The sequence below is a fragment of the Pocillopora verrucosa genome, chromosome 5 (genome assembly GCF_036669915.1).
Source record: "Pocillopora verrucosa isolate sample1 chromosome 5, ASM3666991v2, whole genome shotgun sequence".
Lineage (NCBI taxonomy): Eukaryota > Metazoa > Cnidaria > Anthozoa > Scleractinia > Pocilloporidae > Pocillopora > Pocillopora verrucosa.
Genome location: NC_089316.1, coordinates 8,249,520 through 8,268,029, shown reverse-complemented (window position 1 = coordinate 8,268,029; position 18,510 = coordinate 8,249,520). Strand labels below are relative to the sequence as shown.

The 18,510-nt window shown below is 36.7% G+C and overlaps 2 protein-coding genes across 2 annotated transcripts; one reads left to right on the top strand and one right to left on the bottom strand.

Moving 5' to 3' along the window:
• Positions 1-185: 185 nt before the first annotated feature.
• Positions 186-6,268, bottom strand: LOC131794650 (elongation factor 1-alpha). Its single transcript, XM_059112181.2, has 7 exons — positions 6,216-6,268; positions 5,485-5,666; positions 4,585-4,764; positions 3,563-3,859; positions 2,891-3,041; positions 1,281-1,537; positions 186-729 (listed from the first exon to the last, which is right to left on the bottom strand). Exons 2-7 carry the CDS (start codon positions 5,626-5,628, stop codon positions 370-372), a joined length of 1,389 nt encoding a protein of 462 aa, XP_058968164.1. The 5' UTR covers positions 5,629-5,666; positions 6,216-6,268; the 3' UTR covers positions 186-369.
• Positions 6,269-9,719: 3,451 nt separating this feature from the next.
• LOC136280679 (streptococcal hemagglutinin-like) lies at positions 9,720-17,162 on the top strand (the record flags this gene model as incomplete). Its single annotated transcript, XM_066166323.1, has 4 exons — positions 9,720-9,828; positions 11,636-12,390; positions 12,567-13,889; positions 17,004-17,162. Coding segments are annotated over exons 1-4 (2,346 nt in total), but the record flags the coding sequence as incomplete, so codon positions are not given.
• Between the last annotated feature and the right edge of the window lie 1,348 nt (positions 17,163-18,510).

The window sequence follows — 18,510 nt, the reverse complement described above, 5'->3', positions numbered from 1 at the left end:
GTACGCTGATAAGGGTTAACGCAGAGCTCGAGTAATTCATCATCTGCGTGTTTGCGCACACACCTTGTGTTTGCACTATTTGCTCGTAAATACAAAAAGAGTTTACCTTAGTTTGATTCAATGCCACACCCACAAGGGGGTTTCTTCGTTCAAATCATAATTGAAAAAACAGAACACACTCCACCTACAACAGAACGTTTTATTAATTTTATTTCTACCAAGTACACGTTTAACCTTCACATATTAAAACAGTCTCCGCCTTCGCACAGACTTGCGATGAAATAGATAGGAAAGGAGCCATTCAACTACTACAGCATGATTGACTTGTAAGCGGAGAAGTCTTTTGCAATTGAGATGGTGTACTGAATTTCATTTTTTCTTGCCGGTAGCTTTTTGAGCTGCCTTTGTCACTTTGCCAGCGACTTCGCTCTTATCCACATCCTTGATGACGCCCACAGCCACTGTCTGCTTCATGTCACGTACAGCAAAGCGTCCCAGCGGAGCATAATCTGAGAATTTTTCCACACACATAGGCTTAGATGGTATCATCTTAACTATGGAGGCATCTCCTGACTTGATCATTTTGGGGTTGTCTTCCAACTTCTTGCCGGAACGACGATCAATCTTCTCAAGCAGTTCTGCAAATTTGCAAGCTATATGGGCAGTATGGCAATCCAGCACTGGACTGTAGCCTGCATGAATTTCTCCTGGGTGGTTAAGGACAATGACCTACCAATATGGAACAAAAAGTTAACGTTAAAACGCACTGCCTTGATGGGAGAAACCGCATGGACAATGGGACAAAAATGACCCTTACCACTCAACACCCTTCAACATCAGCATCAATATTTCTCAGGCTCTTCTCCATACCCCTTTCTTTGCTACTGACATGGAGTATTTGTCAAACAATCAAGAACTTCTTTAGTTGGTGATAATTACCTTCTTTTCTTACAACCCAAATGTTTTATTCAGGGGAGATATTGTACTGAGAAATTAGATGCTGATCGTTCTAAGGGGTTACAGGGTTAAAAGGGAAAGAAGTACAGCTAGCCAATTTTAGGATATTACCTTTGTCTCTGGAACAAAAGATCTGTGACAAGTTTCATGAGGATTTTTCACATATACATTTCATAGGGATGCAAGAACACTTTAAAATTGTAATGTAAATTGCAGAACTACCTAAAAATAAACACAAGGCTGTTCTGTCCCAAGTTTACCACTCTCAAAACTAGTACTTCTTACAGAAGAGAAATAATCCAAAGAATGACGGTATTCTGTACCTGAGCATTAAAGGAATTGGTTGGTTTTGGTGGATCATTTTTGGTATCACCAGCAACATTGCCACGTTTTATTTCCTTTACTGACACGTTCTTCACATTGAAGCCAACATTGTCACCAGGAAGAGCTTCTGTTAGAGCTTCATGGTGCATTTCCACAGACTTTACTTCAGTACTCAGGCCAGTAGGAGCAAATGTCACCACCATGCCTGGCTTCAGGATGCCTGTCTCCACTCTACCAACTGGCACTGTTCCAATACCTAAGAGTGGGTTGAAAATTAACAATTGCTTAACACCAAGCCACAACTTAAGATAATGCTTCATTCCATTTTCAAATTAGGTAAATATTCATCTGAACAAGGCTCCTAGTTTAGACCAGTTTGGTCAACATGGTAACTTGAAAAAAATTTGGCAGGTTAACTGGCAATCTGTGTTTGGGGTCATATAGTAAGACTTATCAATTTTCAACTTAATTTTAATGGTCTGAGGCTGAAGTGAGATTTGCATTAAAAAACACTCATGCTTCATAGTTTCCTTTGGTCACAATTTGCTTTTCTCCCCTGAAACCCTGGAATTAAGCCTTAAGATATCCTTTTGAATCTCCAGAAAAAAAAGCCAGCCATCTTGCTTACTACAATAAAAAGTTATGTGGTCTACCAGTCTTCTAAATGTACACCTTTATTTGCATATATAATATGTGACAATGATTGGCAAGTTGTGATTTTTTTCCCAGAGCCCCTAAGGGGGTGAAGGAAAAAAAGAAAAAAAAAAAAAAGGCAATAAGCAAAATGTTCACCATGTAGAACCATTGAATAACAGATTTATTATTCCACATTTCAATTCCAAGTTCTTTCTTTCATATTAAGTTTGTGAAATACATCCTTAGGCCTTATCTGTGAAACATATCCAATGCTTGGGGAGTTGTTATCTGTGAGTTGTATCCATTGCATAAGTAGTACAAGAAAGATGAAAACAACCCATACAAAAACTGGGAAACTTGTGACCAACAAAAAAAAATCATCCCTGCTTGTAAATTGATTTTCTTTTTTCTTTTCAAGCAAAAGGGAAAAAAAAAGAGCAGTCATTTTGTTGCTCTGTTCTACAAAACTACCTGAAATGCAAATTTCCATTAAGAGTTTCCTGGATAATGTATGGATATCATAAGGAGAAAATGCATGCTAACTACCCCTAAAGTTAGGATTACCATCAACAAAATCTGATCAAAAAATTTCAAAATTTTGTTTTTAGCCTTTTAGTTAAAGAAACCATCCAAGTTAAATTTGTTGTAAGAAAAAAAGACAAAATCTTGAGGAGAAGACCAGTAACCAATACCAAATAGTAAAAGGTCTAATAATGCAGAAGTTTTGGACATAATTTTTGTTTTTTGTTGGCATCATGTATTGCACCATGCAAAAGTAGTAAATTTTCTGTCATATTTCCCAAAACACTGGGAAATGACGATCTTCATGCAACTGCCAAAAAGAGGAACCCCTTAGAGGCTAATCTAAGAGAAAGTCTAAAGTCAAAGAAATTAATGGCAGAAGATTGTGACAAAGCAAAAAGTCTGACTTTACTAGATCATAAAACATGCATAAAACGAGGAAATAACTTGCCTCCAATCTTGTAAACATCCTGTAATGGCAGGCGGAGGGCTTTCTTGGTGGGCCGCTCCGGGGGCAAAATCGCATCCAAAGCATTAAAGAGGGTTTTCCCAGAAGCATTTCCTTCTTTTCTCTCAATGCTCCATCCCTTGAACCATGGCATCTAAATCCATAGAGAAAAACACCCCAAAATGTAAGAAATTGCAGCATTAAGAGATTCTATCCAGGACAGAAACACAGATCTCTCAAACTTAATATTTGGCCAGATTCACCATTAGCTGAGGTTTGAAGAAAACCAACAAAGGTATAACCTCAAATGAAGATGCTATTTGAGATCCTTACAGACTTCCTTTAAAGTATCACTGAGTTTTTAATGTTACAGTAGCAACAAACCTGCAGTGTTAACAAGAAACCATCTACAATTTTCACCCAAAATAGACAGTTTAACCCTTCACTCCCTAACATCAGTATGCATATTCTCCATACTAATCCCTTGACATTTCTTAGGGTTCTGACAAGGAGAATTCATCAAACAATGAAGAGCTTCTTTAGCTTGTGATCATCCCCTTCATTCTCATTACCTTAATGATTTCTTTAAGGGTGATATTGTGAGAAGAAATTAGATGTTAGTCATCCTAGGGGTTAAAGGGTTTAAGAATTAATGATCAGTAAGAAAATACATACATTCTCACTTGGTTCCAACATGTTATCACCATGGAAACCAGAAATGGGAACAAATACCACGGCTTTGGGGTTATAGCCAACTTTCTTCACATAGCCACTGACTTCCTTTTGAATTTCATTAAAACGCCCCTCATGATACTTGGGCTCAGTGGTGTCCATCTTGTTCACAGCAACAATAAGCTGCTTCACTCCCAAAGTGTACGACAAAAGGGCATGCTCACGGGTCTGGCCATTCTTTGAGATACCAGCTTCAAACTCACCAGTACCAGCAGCAACAACCAATACAGCACAATCAGCCTTGAAAGTTGAACAGCAAAATGAGTTTCAAATGAAAAAAAAGAACTGTTCTAATCAACTCTAATGAAAAAGGGAAGGAGTTGAAGGGGAACTAATTCTTACTTGATACAATTGGGAAAGGGCATTTTGACCATTACAGGGTTTCTTAACCTTTACATGATTTCAATTTTATTTACTAAAGAGAAGTTGATGGCAAAATTCTGAATAAAATTAAGGTGTTAACCCTTTCACTCCCAAGATCTTATGAGTAATTCTCTTCACTGTCAGCCATACCCTTCTCATAATGTTAGTTCAGGGAATTTAGTCCTAGATCAACCAATAATCCCCTATCTGATGTTTTTCTTTATTCTCATCACTAGTCTGCTTGATATTGTATTGATAACGTAAGGAGAAATTCTGTCTTGATCACTCATGGGAGTGAAAGGGTTAAGGCCAAGACTGTATCCTATACCCCTTCCTTTGCACAACATAAAGCACAAAAGGCTCTGAAATTCCAAGGAGACAGTGGAACAAGACTTGAATGTAAAATGTTGTCCTATTTTCTTCTGTTTCTCAGAAATCTCACCATCATTTGTTTGCCAACACCCTACATTCTTGTTTAGAGCAAGTTGATCAAATCCAACAAAAACAAAAATCTGTTCTACCAGATCTCATGTATCCTAGATATACCACACACAGTCTTTTTCTGTTATGGGCAAGCTAATTAGTAAAAAAGCAAGTCTTACCTGTGAAGTACCGGTAATCATGTTCTTGATGAAGTCACGATGTCCTGGGGCATCAATGACGGTGACATAATACTTTTCAGTTTCAAATTTCCAGAGGGCAATATCAATGGTGATGCCACGCTCACGCTCAGCCTTGAGCTTATCCAGCACCCAGGCATACTTGAAGGAGCCTTTTCCCATCTAATGTTTAAAAATAAAGAAGTACATTGAATCATATGTGGTCTTCCCTAACATTTCTCTTTTGGATGTCTTAAGAGGTTGAGGTACAATAAGCAAATTGACTCACAGTGAATGGTCTAATATCCCCCTCCCCCTTTACATCAGAATTTAAGTGCTCAACAATCCACTCTAACCTTAAGAAGGTGAACTTTATTATCGTAGGCATAGCCAGCAAGTTCCATAGCATACTCCATCACACTGATATTTACAAATAAGCCCAGATTTCCAATAAGCTTCAGCTTAACTTACTCACTCTCTGTGCACACTCTCAATTACATAATGAGATGATTGCCCCATTTAACTCAGATCAAAGAGTAATTGTAACTTCCTCTCCCAAAAAGACACTAAGGCCCACAAAGAAGGGAGGGAACTTATCAGGACACTTACCAGGTCCAAAATTTTCAGCTTTCAAATTGTCAGCCCACTATCTTTGTCAGAGCGAACTTTTACTGATTTTAATCCTATCTTGGGAAGACAAATGTATTAACTTGATCTTATTTCAATGGGCACGGGCAAGGCCAAAGTAAGTGACAAATTGAAATTTTCTGCCGGGGAAAACAAATTAACACGCAGTTCCCATATTTTAGCCAAAAATGGCCATCACAAACTTTTTTCCTTTTTTATTTTTTTCCTTCTTCCTCTTTTGGAGTTATGATTACAAGGAACGTTACTGAAACTCACCTCGTTGGCTTCCTTCTCGAACTTTTCGATGGTTCGTTTATCGATTCCACCGCATTTGTAGATCAAATGGCCAGTGGTAGTAGATTTTCCAGAATCTACGTGACCGATGACAACGATGTTGATATGAGTCTTTTCCTTTGCCATTGTTGCGCCTTGGATTTGCTACTCTTAGACGAGATGATCTGAGACAGCAAGAAGTGAAACATGGCTTTCAACACTTAAGCGCCGAGTAAGCGTTATATTCAAAGTTAAAATATTATATTATAACCCGATGAGATTCACTTACACAGAAATGAAAGCGAACAGTTCCTTTTTCTTCAAAATCTCCCTTTGAAGCGACACATCACGTGTTGAAGATAGACGATTCGCCATTTTTATTTCAACAAAGGATAGCGCCTTCCCAGATTTTTTTCACTGAAACGGCTGTAAACCATACGTTAGGCTACCCGTTTTTGAAATCGACTTCATAATTTGAAAATTTAAGGCCTTGAACACATCAGAAACGCCGAGGTTACATCGCCATAAACTAGATCGACGAGTGTGCAACGGTAAAGGGTAAAACGCTCAACTCTTTTCTGTTCGAAAGGCTAGAAAAACCTCAAAATGATTGTTTATGACGGAAAAATAACGAATACTGAAACTTTCTCTTTACAAAACAGGCCCTGATGGCTATCATCTAGACGAGATTGAGATGGATAAAATCGAAATAAAATCGTGTCACCAATACATACCTTCGCCTCTCTGAGAACCACGATTAAAGAGGCCGGTATTGGGTAGTAGGAGAGTTTTATTCGAAATGCTTAGAGGGGGATGTTACTAATGACGTCATCGCACATGTCATGGAGAATTGTGCAATCATGCTGTCATGCATGGGTCAAAACTATTCTGAAACTTTTGTTGAATTTCCTGGAATTTCCGTCCTTTCAAAGCAAGCAAGAAAGAAAAGAAATAATATATCCAGTGGGCAAACTAGGATCTCTAACATTTTAAGTAAATGAAAATACTGAAGAAGAGAATTTGACACGGATAATTAGGCACTCGACAAAACATCACGAAACACAGCACTGATTAAAGCTATTGTCCTGAAACTGATAAAAATATCCCAAAAGAAATCACAAATCACACTCAGAGAATTGGCATCCCCGTGGGAAACAAAGCAAAAAACTAAGGTGTAAAAAGTAACTTAAAGTTTGCCAAATGATTCCAGGAGGCAGATTTCGTAAGACAAAGAACTTCAACGTTTCTGCAATCGGAAATGCTCTGAAATAAGATTAATTCAGGCAAATGACTAAGACCCTCTTTCAAAAAGTAAAGAAAAATAAAAAGGAAAGAAACGAGATAAAATTCAAATGGATGATAAGACATCTGTGCGGAAAAACTCCCAATTCGTAAAACGTGCTAAGGGCATAATCAATCAATAAATAAAAGAATCTAAAAGAAATCCGATTTTAAAGTTTTTACTACATCTGTTGAAAACACCACAAGGGTTGGCACTTATCTCAATATCAGTACAGATTACTAATTAAACAGATGATAACCCCGCCTTCAGTTACAGTTTGCCTGAAGAATAATAGCGACACGGTTACTGACGGCGGAGGCAAGGTATTCATGTAACAAAATTTGCAGTTTAATTAGACTCTAAAGGGAATTACAAATGTTTCGTTTCCCAATGGACTTTCCACGAGTGACAAGCTACAGACAATCGTCAGAAAAAATTGCTCTAACGAAACAAGAAGAAAAAAACATTTCAGTAACGCAGAAGCAACGAGACAACAAAAAGAGTAACTCGTAATAAGAGTTGTATTTGTAGCTTCAAGCTACAAATGAGCGATCGGGATATCAGCTATGCTTTTCAGTCACATGCTTTTAAATGTTGCATTTGATGTTTGATAGGAACTGATACAAGCTTTGTTCCAAACCCTTTCTTCTTACGCGATCGAAAGACACAGGCCAATTTGAAACTTTGATAAAATTATTTTTATATTTGCAAGGAGAAAAACGATACCAGAAAAAATTAGCTTGGACCAACGGAGAAACTCTCTGTTTTATGCAACCGACACAACACAACCGCTACAACACAAGATGCAACCGATACAACACAACAATGAATTTTGCCGAATGGACTAATGAAACAATGGACATCAAACATAGGAACTCCTAATTATCTACCAACAATAGATGTTGTCCCATTTGGTCATACATGCTCCGCACAACTGGGACTGCATGAATAGAAACAATCGTGCGCTCTTAAATCAGATAAACCTATTGATAACACTAATGAGCCGCATTGAAAAACGCTTTTCCCAACACCTGACCTATGGCAGAAAATTGGGACAATGCAACAACAGAAAAATAACTACCGGTAGATAACAAATAATTATTTACGAACCCACTACCCCTCGGCAAAAGCTTTAAGTATTCACGTGTCATTGCCTCTTTCATTTTTCACAAAGACTCTCTTGTAAATGTGCGTTGAACGCCAAACGAAGTTGCGTTTTTTTTTGTTTTTTTTAGATGAAATGTCTGATTTTTATTTGTGCCTGCAATCATTACCTTCCTTGGGCATTTTTCGAAAAGCCCCCCAAGAGGTCCTTGGAGAGGAGAGCGTATGCGTATCACGACTATTATTTACTGCAGTTCGTGGATCAATCAGAATCGAGAGTGAATGTGGCCAACGCGTACAAGAGGGGAAAGAAGGGCCGAACAGGGAATACCAGCGAAGTCAAGAACACCTTCGCACTACCAACAGAGCGAAGAATGCATACTGGTAAGGCCGTAACATTGGTCAGAATAGAATAACTCTCATTTCTCCTTCAAAGAGAAATAACTCTCCTTTTACACTGGATTTGGTACGGCGCCGTCCCGGGGTATTATTAAATCTTGGCGATCTTAGAGAAAAGTTAAGTTAAAGCTTATGAAAATTAAGCGTTCTATTAAAAGTTGAGAAAATTATCTCATTGCGTGCCTGATTCTTGGTAGAATTTCAACAGCGCGCGCGAGAGTGGCCGGTTACGGAACCCCATAGGGAACACACATCATTTTGTATTTTCCTGCTACTTTCACTGCGACTTTCACTGTGACTTTCATGCGACTTTTACTGCTACTTTTATTGCGACTTTTACTGTTACTTTTGGCGCTTCTTTTACCGCGACTTTCGGTTCTTGAAAGGTACGAAAGCTATCCTCACCGAATAGACAGGCACAGAGGGCAACTCTGTGATGTGAGGCCGCCCATGCTTGAGCAACGAAAAGACATAACTTACGACAATCCCTTCTACATATGGACGCCAGAGTAACTAATTTCACCCCAAGCCTCACTCTCAAAGTAGAGACTGGTGAATTTTATCAAAAACGCATTCTCAAAGCACCGAGATAAAAAGAATATCCACGAGAACATAACGAAAAGGTGGTAAAGGCTTGACAGAAATGTAGTGAAAACGATGCTTAGGAGTGGATTTCCAGCATATGACGTATTCATACCTAAAAGTTACTTCGATCTGTGTTACGTAAGTGTTCAGAGGCGTGACTTGGCGAGCCTTGTCAATTGTAGAGGGCGTGTCAAGTCTCTCGTTTTACATTGGCGTTTCTGCCAATTCCCTAAAGGCGGGACAACACTCTTTCTCTCGAGTGAAGGGGTAAGTTTCTAAAGAAACTGTGGTGCTGCGTCGGTGGGAGAGTATAGCAGGTAATTTAGTGTTAACAACTGGGTTGAAAACGTAAATTAGCCACCGTAAAGAGTAAAAAAGCTGACGTTTCGAGCGTTAGCCCTTCGTCAGAGCGACTGACGAAGGGCTAACGCTCGAAACGTCAGCTTTTTTACTCTTTCTCTCGAGGTCGCGTTGCGCACATATTCTCGGCAATTTCAATTTCCTCCATAGCTCCATATCAATCGGGGTAGAATAATATTCCGGATCTTTCAGCTCCTGAAGAAAGTACAGAATATCTGGCTCTCCGGAAGGACATTCCAGATCGGTAGATGGCCGGATTCTATGAAGGTTCTTCTCCAGCGCCGGCAATTCTGTTGAGCTCAACTTCAATCAAATCCATAAAACAGAATGTCAAACATTCTCGTTGTATAACGCTTGCATCGTTGTCCAAACCAGAATCTCTTAAATTCTCAAAATACTCTATCCACCAGTCTACACATTCTTGTCTCTGACGTCCCTAAAAGTCGCACTAAAAGTCGCAATAAAAGTCACAGTAAAAGTCGCAGTACAAGTCGCAGTAAAAGTCGCAATGAAAGTAGCAGTAAAAGCAGCAGTACAGGTCGCAGTAAAAGTCGCAGTAAAAGTCGCAGTGAAAGTAGCAGTAAAAGTCGCAGAAAAAAGCAGCAGTCCAAGTTGCCGTAAAAGTAGCATTAAAAAACACACTAAAAGTCGCATTAAAAGTTGCAGTAAAAGTCGCATTAAAAGTAGCAATTAAAGTCACAGCAAAAGTAGAGGTAACAGTCGCAGTACAAGTAACAATAAAATTCGCCGTAAAAGTCGCACTAAAAAGAGCAGTAAAAGTCGCAGTAAAAGTCGCAGTAAAAGTAGCAGTAAAACTCGCACTAAAACACGCACTAAAAGTCGCACTAAAATTCACCCTAAAAGTCACAGTTAAAGTCGCAATAAAAGTAACAGTAACCGTAAAAGTCGCCGTGAGAGTCGCCCAAAAGTCGCAGTTAGAGTCGCAGTAAGAGTAGCAATAAAAGTCGCACTAAATGTAGCAGCAAAAAGTCGCAGAAAAAATAGCAGTAAAAGCAGCAATAAAAGTAGCAGTAAAAGCAGCAGTAAAAGTAGCAGTAAAAGTAGCAATAAAAGTAACAGTAAAAGTAACAGTAAAAGTAACAGTAAAAGTAACAGTAAAAGTAGCAGTAAAAGCAGCAGTAAAAGCAGCGGTAAAAGTAGCAGTAAAAGTAGAAGTAAAAGCAGCAGTAAAAGAAGCAGTAAAAGTAGCAGTAAAAGCAGCAGTAAAAGTAGCAGTAAAAGTAGCAGTAAAATTAGCAGTAAAAGCAGCAGTAAAAGTAGCCGTAAAAGTAGCAGTAAAAGCAGCAGTAAAAGCAGCAGTAAAAGTAGCAGTAAAAGTAGCAGTAAAAGTAGCAGTAAAATTAGCAGTAAAAGCAGCGGTAAAAGTAGCAGTAAAAGTAGAAGTAAAAGCAGCAGTAAAAGCAGCAGTAAAAGTAGCAGTAAAAGTAGCAGTAAAAGTAGCAGTAAAATTAGCAGTAAAAGCAGCGGTAAAAGTAGCAGTAAAAGTAGAAGTAAAAGCAGCAGTAAAAGAAGCAGTAAAAGTAGCAGTAAAAGTAGCAGTAAAAGTAGCAGTAAAAGAAGCAGTAAAAGTAGCAGTAAAAGTAGCAGTAAAATTAGCAGTAAAAGTAGCAGTAAAAGTAGGAGTAAAAGTAGCAGTAAAAGTGGCAGGAAAAGTAGCAGGAAAAGTACCAGTAAAAGTAGTAGTAAAAGTAGCAGTAAAAGTAGCAGTAAAAGTAGGAGTAAAAGTAGGAGTAAAAGCACCAGTAAAAGTAGTAGTAAAAGTAGCAGTAAAAGTAGCAGTAAAAGTAGCAGTAAAAGTAGCAGTAAAAGTAGCAGTAAAAGTGGCAGTAAAAGCAGCAGTAAAAGTAAAAGTAACAGTAAAAGTATCAGTAAAAGTAAAACTAACAGTAAAAGCAGCAGTAAAAGTAGCATTAAAATTAACAGTAAAAGTAGCAGTAAAAGTCGCAGTAAAAGCAGCAGTAAAAGTAGCAGTAAAAGAAGCAGTAAAAGTAGCAGTAAAAAAAGCAGTAAAAGTTGCAGGAAAAGTAGCTGTAAAAGTAGCAGTAAAAGTAGCAGTAAAAGTAGCAATAAAAGCAGCAGTAAAAGCAGCAGTAATAGCAGCAGTAAAAGTAGCAGTAAAAGTCGCAGTAAAAGTCGCAGTAAAAGTAATTGTAAAAGTAACAGCAAAAGTCGCAGTAATACAAACAGTAAAAGTAGCAGTAAAAGTAACAGTAAAAATCGCTCCAAAATTGGCAATAAAACAAGCAGTAAAAGCAGCAGTAAAAGCAGCAGTAAAAGTGGCAGTAAAAATAGCAGTAAAAGTAGCAGTAAAAGTAGCAGTAAAAGAAACAGTAAAAGCAGCAGTAAAAGTAGCAGTAAAAGTAGCAGTAAAAGTAGCAGTAAAAGTAGCAGTAAAATTAGCAGTAAAAGTAGCAGTAAAAGTAGGAGTAAAAGTAGCAGTAAAAGTGGCAGGAAAAGTAGCAGGAAAAGTACCAGTAAAAGTAGTAGTAAAAGTAGCAGTAAAAGTAGCAGTAAAAGTAGGAGTAAAAGTAGGAGTAAAAGCACCAGTAAAAGTAGTAGTAAAAGTAGCAGTAAAAGTAGCAGTAAAAGTAGCAGTAAAAGTAGCAGTAAAAGTAGCAGTAAAAGTGGCAGTAAAAGCAGCAGTAAAAGTAAAAGTAACAGTAAAAGTATCAGTAAAAGTAAAACTAACAGTAAAAGCAGCAGTAAAAGTAGCAATAAAAATAACAGTAAAAGTAGCAGTAAAAGTCGCAGTAAAAGCAGCAGTAAAAGTAGCAGTAAAAGAAGCAGTAAAAGTAGCAGTAAAAAAAGCAGTAAAAGTTGCAGGAAAAGTAGCTGTAAAAGTAGCAGTAAAAGTAGCAGTAAAAGTAGCAATAAAAGCAGCAGTAAAAGCAGCAGTAATAGCAGCAGTAAAAGTAGCAGTAAAAGTCGCAGTAAAAGTCGCAGTAAAAGTAATTGTAAAAGTAACAGCAAAAGTCGCAGTAATACAAACAGTAAAAGTAGCAGTAAAAGTAACAGTAAAAATCGCTCCAAAATTGGCAATAAAACAAGCAGTAAAAGCAGCAGTAAAAGCAGCAGTAAAAGTGGCAGTAAAAATAGCAGTAAAAGTAGCAGTAAAAGTAGCAGTAAAAGAAACAGTAAAAGCAGCAGTAAAAGTAGCAGTAAAAGTAGCAGTAAAAGTAGCAGTAAAAGTAGCAGTAAAAGTAGCAGTAAAAGCAGCAGTAAAAGTAGCAGTAAAAGTAGCAGTAAAAGTAGCAGTAAAAGCAGCAGTAAAAGTAGCAGTAAAAATAAAAGTAAAAGCAGCAGTAAAAGTAGCAGTAAAATTAGCAGTAAAAGCAGCAGTAAAAGTAGCCGTAAAAGTAGCAGTAAAAGCAGCAGTAAAAGCAGCAGTAAAAGTAGCAGTAAAAGTAGCAGTAAAAGTAGCAGTAAAATTAGCAGTAAAAGCAGCGGTAAAAGTAGCAGTAAAAGTAGAAGTAAAAGCAGCAGTAAAAGAAGCAGTAAAAGTAGCAGTAAAAGTAGCAGTAAAAGTAGCAGTAAAAGCAGCAGTAAAAGAAACAGTAAAAGCAGCAGTAAAAGTAGCAGTAAAAGTAGCAGTAAAAGTAGCAGTAAAAGCAGCAGTAAAAGTAGCAGTAAAAGTAGCAGTAAAATTAGCAGTAAAAGCAGCAGTAAAAGTAGCCGTAAAAGTAGCAGTAAAAGTAGCAGTAAAAGTAGCAGTAAAAGTAGCAGTAAAAGCAGCAGTAAAAGTAGCAGTAAAAATAAAAGTAAAAATAGCAGTAAAAGCAGCAGTAAAAGCGGCAGTAAAAGTAGCAGTAAAAGTAGCAGTAAAAGTAGCAGTAAAATTAGCAGTAAAAGTAGCAATAAAAGTAGCAGTAAAAGCAGCAGTAAAAGCAGCAGTAAAAGTAGCAGTAAAAGTAGCAGTAAAAGTAGCAGTAAAAGTAGCAGTAAAAGTAGCAGTAAAAGTAGCAGTAAAAGCAGCAGTAAAAGTAGCAGTAAAAGTAGCAGTAAAATTAGCAGTAAAAGTAGCAGTAAAAATAGCAGTAAAAGAAGCAGTAAAAGTAGCAGTAAAAGCAGCAGTAAAAGTAGCCGTAAAATTAGCATTAAAAGCAGCGGTAAAAGTAGCAGTAAAAGTAGCAGTAAAAGTAGCAGTAAAAGTAGCAGTAAAAGTAGCAGTAAAAGCAGCAGTAAAAGTAGCAGTAAAAGTAGCAATAAAAGTAGCAGTAAAAGTAGCAGTAAAAGTAGCAGTAAAAGTAGCAGTAAAAGTAGCAGTAAAAGTAGCAGTAAAAGTAGCAGTAAAAGTAGCAGTAAAAGTAGCAGTAAAAGTAGCAGTAAAAGCAGCAGTAAAAGTAGCAGTAAAAGTAGCAATAAAAGTAGCAGTAAAAGTAGCAGTAAAAGTAGCAGTAAAAGTAGCAGTAAAAGTAGCAGTAAAAGTAGCAGTAAAAGTAGCAGTAAAAGTAGCAGTAAAAGTAGCAGTAAAAGTAGCAGTAAAAGTAGCAGTAAAAGTAGCAGTAAAAGTAGCAGTAAAAGTAGCAGTAAAAGTAGCAGTAAAAGTAGCAGTAAAAGCAGCAGTAAAAGTAGCAGTAAAAGTAGCAATAAAAGTAGCAGTAAAAGTAGCAGTAAAAGTAGCAGTAAAAGTAGCAGTAAAAGTAGCAGTAAAAGTAGCAGTAAAAGTAGCAGTAAAAGTAGCAGTAAAAGTAGCAGTAAAAGTAGCAGTAAAAGCAGCGGTAAAAGTAGCAGTAAAAGTAGAAGTAAAAGTAGCAGTAAAAGAAGCAGTAAAAGTAGCAGTAAAAGTAGCAGTAAAAGTAGCAGTAAAAGCAGCAGTAAAAGAAACAGTAAAAGCAGCAGTAAAAGTAGCAGTAAAAGTAGCAGTAAAAGTAGCAGTAAAAGCAGCAGTAAAAGTAGCAGTAAAAGTAGCAGTAAAATTAGCAGTAAAAGCAGCAGTAAAAGTAGCAGTAAAAGTAGCAGTAAAAGTAGCAGTAAAAGTAGCAGTAAAAGTAGCAGTAAAAGCAGCAGTAAAAGAAACAGTAAAAGCAGCAGTAAAAGCAGCAGTAAAAGTAGCAGTAAAAGTAGCAGTAAAATTAGCAGTAAAAGCAGCAGTAAAAGTAGCCGTAAAAGTAGCAGTAAAAGTAGCAGTAAAAGTAGCAGTAAAAGTAGCAGTAAAAGTAGCAATAAAAGTAGCAGTAAAAGTAGCAGTAAAAGTAGCAGTAAAAGTAGCAGTAAAAGTAGCAGTAAAAGTAGCAGTAAAAGTAGCAGTAAAAGTAGCAGTAAAAGTAGCAGTAAAAGCAGCAGTAAAAGCAGCGGTAAAAGTAGCAGTAAAAGTAGAAGTAAAAGTAGCAGTAAAAGAAGCAGTAAAAGTAGCAGTAAAAGTAGCAGTAAAAGTAGCAGTAAAAGTAGCAGTAAAAGTAGCAGTAAAAGTAGCAGTAAAAGTAGCAGTAAAAGTAGCAGTAAAAGTAGCAGTAAAAGTAGCAGTAAAAGTAGCAGTAAAAGTAGCAGTAAAAGCAGCGGTAAAAGTAGCAGTAAAAGTAGAAGTAAAAGTAGCAGTAAAAGAAGCAGTAAAAGTAGCAGTAAAAGTAGCAGTAAAAGTAGCAGTAAAAGCAGCAGTAAAAGAAACAGTAAAAGCAGCAGTAAAAGTAGCAGTAAAAGTAGCAGTAAAAGAAGCAGTAAAAGTAGCAGTAAAAGTAGAAGTAAAAGTAGCAGTAAAAGAAGCAGTAAAAGTAGCAGTAAAAGTAGCAGTAAAAGTAGCAGTAAAAGCAGCAGTAAAAGAAACAGTAAAAGTAGCAGTAAAAGTAGCAGTAAAAGTAGCAGTAAAAGCAGCAGTAAAAGCAGCGGTAAAAGTAGCAGTAAAAGTAGAAGTAAAAGTAGCAGTAAAAGAAGCAGTAAAAGTAGCAGTAAAAGTAGCAGTAAAAGTAGCAGTAAAAGCAGCAGTAAAAGAAACAGTAAAAGCAGCAGTAAAAGCAGCAGTAAAAGTAGCAGTAAAAGTAGAAGTAAAAGTAGCAGTAAAAGTAGCAGTAAAAGTAGCAGTAAAAGCAGCAGTAAAAGCAGCAGTAAAAGCGGCAGTAAAAGTAGCAGTAAAAGTAGCAGTAAAAGTAGCAGTAAAATTAGCAGTAAAAGTAGCAATAAAAGTAGCAGTAAAAGCAGCAGTAAAAGCAGCAGTAAAAGTAGCAGTAAAAGTAGCAGTAAAAGTAGCAGTAAAAGTAGCAGTAAAAGTAGCAGTAAAAGTAGCAGTAAAAGCAGCAGTAAAAGTAGCAGTAAAAGTAGCAGTAAAATTAGCAGTAAAAGTAGCAGTAAAAATAGCAGTAAAAGAAGCAGTAAAAGTAGCAGTAAAAGCAGCAGTAAAAGTAGCCGTAAAATTAGCATTAAAAGCAGCGGTAAAAGTAGCAGTAAAAGTAGCAGTAAAAGTAGCAGTAAAAGTAGCAGTAAAAGTAGCAGTAAAAGCAGCAGTAAAAGTAGCAGTAAAAGTAGCAGTAAAAGTAGCAGTAAAAGTAGCAGTAAAAGTAGCAGTAAAAGCAGCAGTAAAAGTAGCAGTAAAAGTAGCAATAAAAGTAGCAGTAAAAGTAGCAGTAAAAGTAGCAGTAAAAGTAGCAGTAAAAGTAGCAGTAAAAGTAGCAGTAAAAGTAGCAGTAAAAGTAGCAGTAAAAGTAGCAGTAAAAGTAGCAGTAAAAATAGCAGTAAAAGAAGCAGTAAAAGTAGCAGTAAAAGCAGCAGTAAAAGTAGCAGTAAAAGTAGCAGTAAAAGTAGCAGTAAAAGTAGCAGTAAAAGAAGCAGTAAAATTAGCATTAAAAGCAGCGGTAAAAGTAGCAGTAAAAGTAGCAGTAAAAGTAGCAGTAAAAGTAGCAGTAAAAGTAGGAGTAAAAGTAGCAGTAAAAGTAGCAGTAACAGGAGCAGTAAAAGTAGCAGTAAAAGTAGCAGTAAAAGTAGCAGTAAAAGCAGCAGTAAAAGTAGCAGTAAAAGTAGCAATAAAAGTAGCAGTAAAAGTAGCAGTAAAAGTAGCAGTAAAAGCAGCGGTAAAAGTAGCAGTAAAAGCAGCAGTAAAAGTAGCAGTAAAAGTAGCAGTAAAAGTAGCAGTAAAAGTAGCAGTAAAAGTAGCAGTAAAAGTAGCAGTAAAAGTAGCAGTAAAAGTAGCAGTAAAAGCAGCAGTAAAAGTAGCAGTAAAATTAGCAGTAAAAGCATCAGTAAAAGTAGCAGTAAAAGTAGCAGTAAAAGTAGTAGTAAAAGTAACAGTAAAAGTAGCAGTAAAAGTAGCAGTAAAAGTAGCAGTAAAAGTAATAATAAAAGCAGCAGTAAAAGCAGCAGTAAAAGCAGCAGTAAAAGCAGCAGTAAAAGGAGCAGTAAAAGTAGAGTTAAAAGCGGCAGTAAAAGCGGCAGTAAAAGCGGCGGTAAAAGTGGCAGTAAAAGCGGCAGTAAAAGCGGCAGTAAAAGCAGCAGGAAAAGTCGCAGTAAAAGCAGCAGAAAAAGAAGCAGTAAAAGTAGCAGTTAAAGTAGCAGTAAAAGTAGCAGTAAAAGTAGCAGTAAAAGTAGCAGTAAAAGTAGCAGTAAAAGTAGCAGTAAAAGTAGCAGTAAAAGTAGCAGTAAAAGTAGCAGTAAAAGTAGCAGTAAAAGTAGCAGTAAAAGTAGCAGTAATAGTCGCAGTAAAAGCAGCAGTAAAAGTAGCAGTAAAAGTAGCAGTAAAAGTAGCAGTAAAAGTAGCAGTAAAAGTAGCAGTAAAAGTAGCAGTAAAAGTAGCAGTAAAAGTAGCAGTAAAAGCAGCAGTAAAAGTAGCAGTAAAAGTAGCAGTAAAAGTAGCAGTAAAAGCAGCAGTAAAAGAGGCAGTAAAAGTAGCAGTAAAAGTAGCAGTAAAAGTAGCAGTAATAGTCGCAGTAAAAGCAGCAGTAAAAGTAGCAGTAAAAGTAGCAGTAAAAGTAGCAGTAAAAGTAGCAGTAAAAGTAGCAGTAAAAGTAGCAGTAAAAGTAGCAGTAAAAGTAGCAGTAAAAGTAGCAGTAAAAGTAGCAGTAAAAGTAGCAGTAAAAGTAGCAGTAAAAGTAGCAGTAAAAGTAGCAGTAATAGTCGCAGTAAAAGCAGCAGTAAAAGTAGCAGTAAAAGTAGCAGTAAAAGTAGCAGTAAAAGTAGCAGTAAAAGTAGCAGTAAAAGTAGCAGTAAAAGTAGCAGTAAAAGTAGCAGTAAAAGCAGCAGTAAAAGTAGCAGTAAAAGTAGCAGTAAAAGTAGCAGTAAAAGCAGCAGTAAAAGAGGCAGTAAAAGTAGCAGTAAAAGTGGCAGTAAAAGTGGCAGTAAAAGTAACAGTAAAAGTCGCAGTTAAAGTCGCATTTTTTTACAGTGTTTTTGTTGTTTGAGCTGTTTTTCAGGTGCGATGGGGAAAGAAAACCTACTTTAAGCGACGGCCTTTGTCTTGCTCGCAAATTTCAAATTTTCAAATTTTGTTGCGACATGCAAGGCTCGCATTTGATTGCTTATCTGTGAGTTTCTTTGATTATCGACCAATCAGAATGTCTGATTTGTTACTTGCTTTGCACTGAATTAACCCTCTTCTGCACTGAATTAATTCTCTTCTGCACTGAATTACCTGAAAACTGCATTTATCTTAACCAATCAGACCGGAGTAATTTTTCCATGTATATTATTAGGTCAGTAATCATACACATGATTGCAAAATAAAAGAAATATTCTCCTGATATGCTCTTTTCAGATTAAATAAGTATTATGACTTTCGCATGCAGGGCTAATCAAGGTTGAGACAGTGGAGAATATTCTTTACAAATTTTGAGATGGATATAACAAGTTTAAGTGGTCAGTAAGTACATTCAACTTCAAGAGTGCATTCATCTTTCTATGTACAGCTTTGTTACAATTGTTCATTCAACTCTGTATTAAAAAGGCACATAAAAATTTCTAAGTGTACATACATCCTTATAAGTGTACATTCAGCTTTATAAATTGTAACTTTGTTATTGTACATCTTTGTAAGTGTACATTCAACTTTGTAAATTTTAACTTTGATGGCTATGTACATAAATATTTAAAAGTGTTCATTCGAATCTGTTATTGGCACATTGTTTTGTAAGTGAACACATATCTTTGTACACATACGTTGCACCCATGCTGTTTTAGTAAGTGTACATTCTACTTTGAAAGCAAATGTGAAAATTTGCATTTTCAAAATTTAAGTATTCCACTTTTTTTTTCTTTTTTTGAGGTTTTCTTAGTTTTTCTTTAGATTTTTTAGCTTTTTTAGATAGATTTTCTTTAGTTGAGGAGACTGCTGATGGAGTCGTATTCTTTAAGTAGCTGAT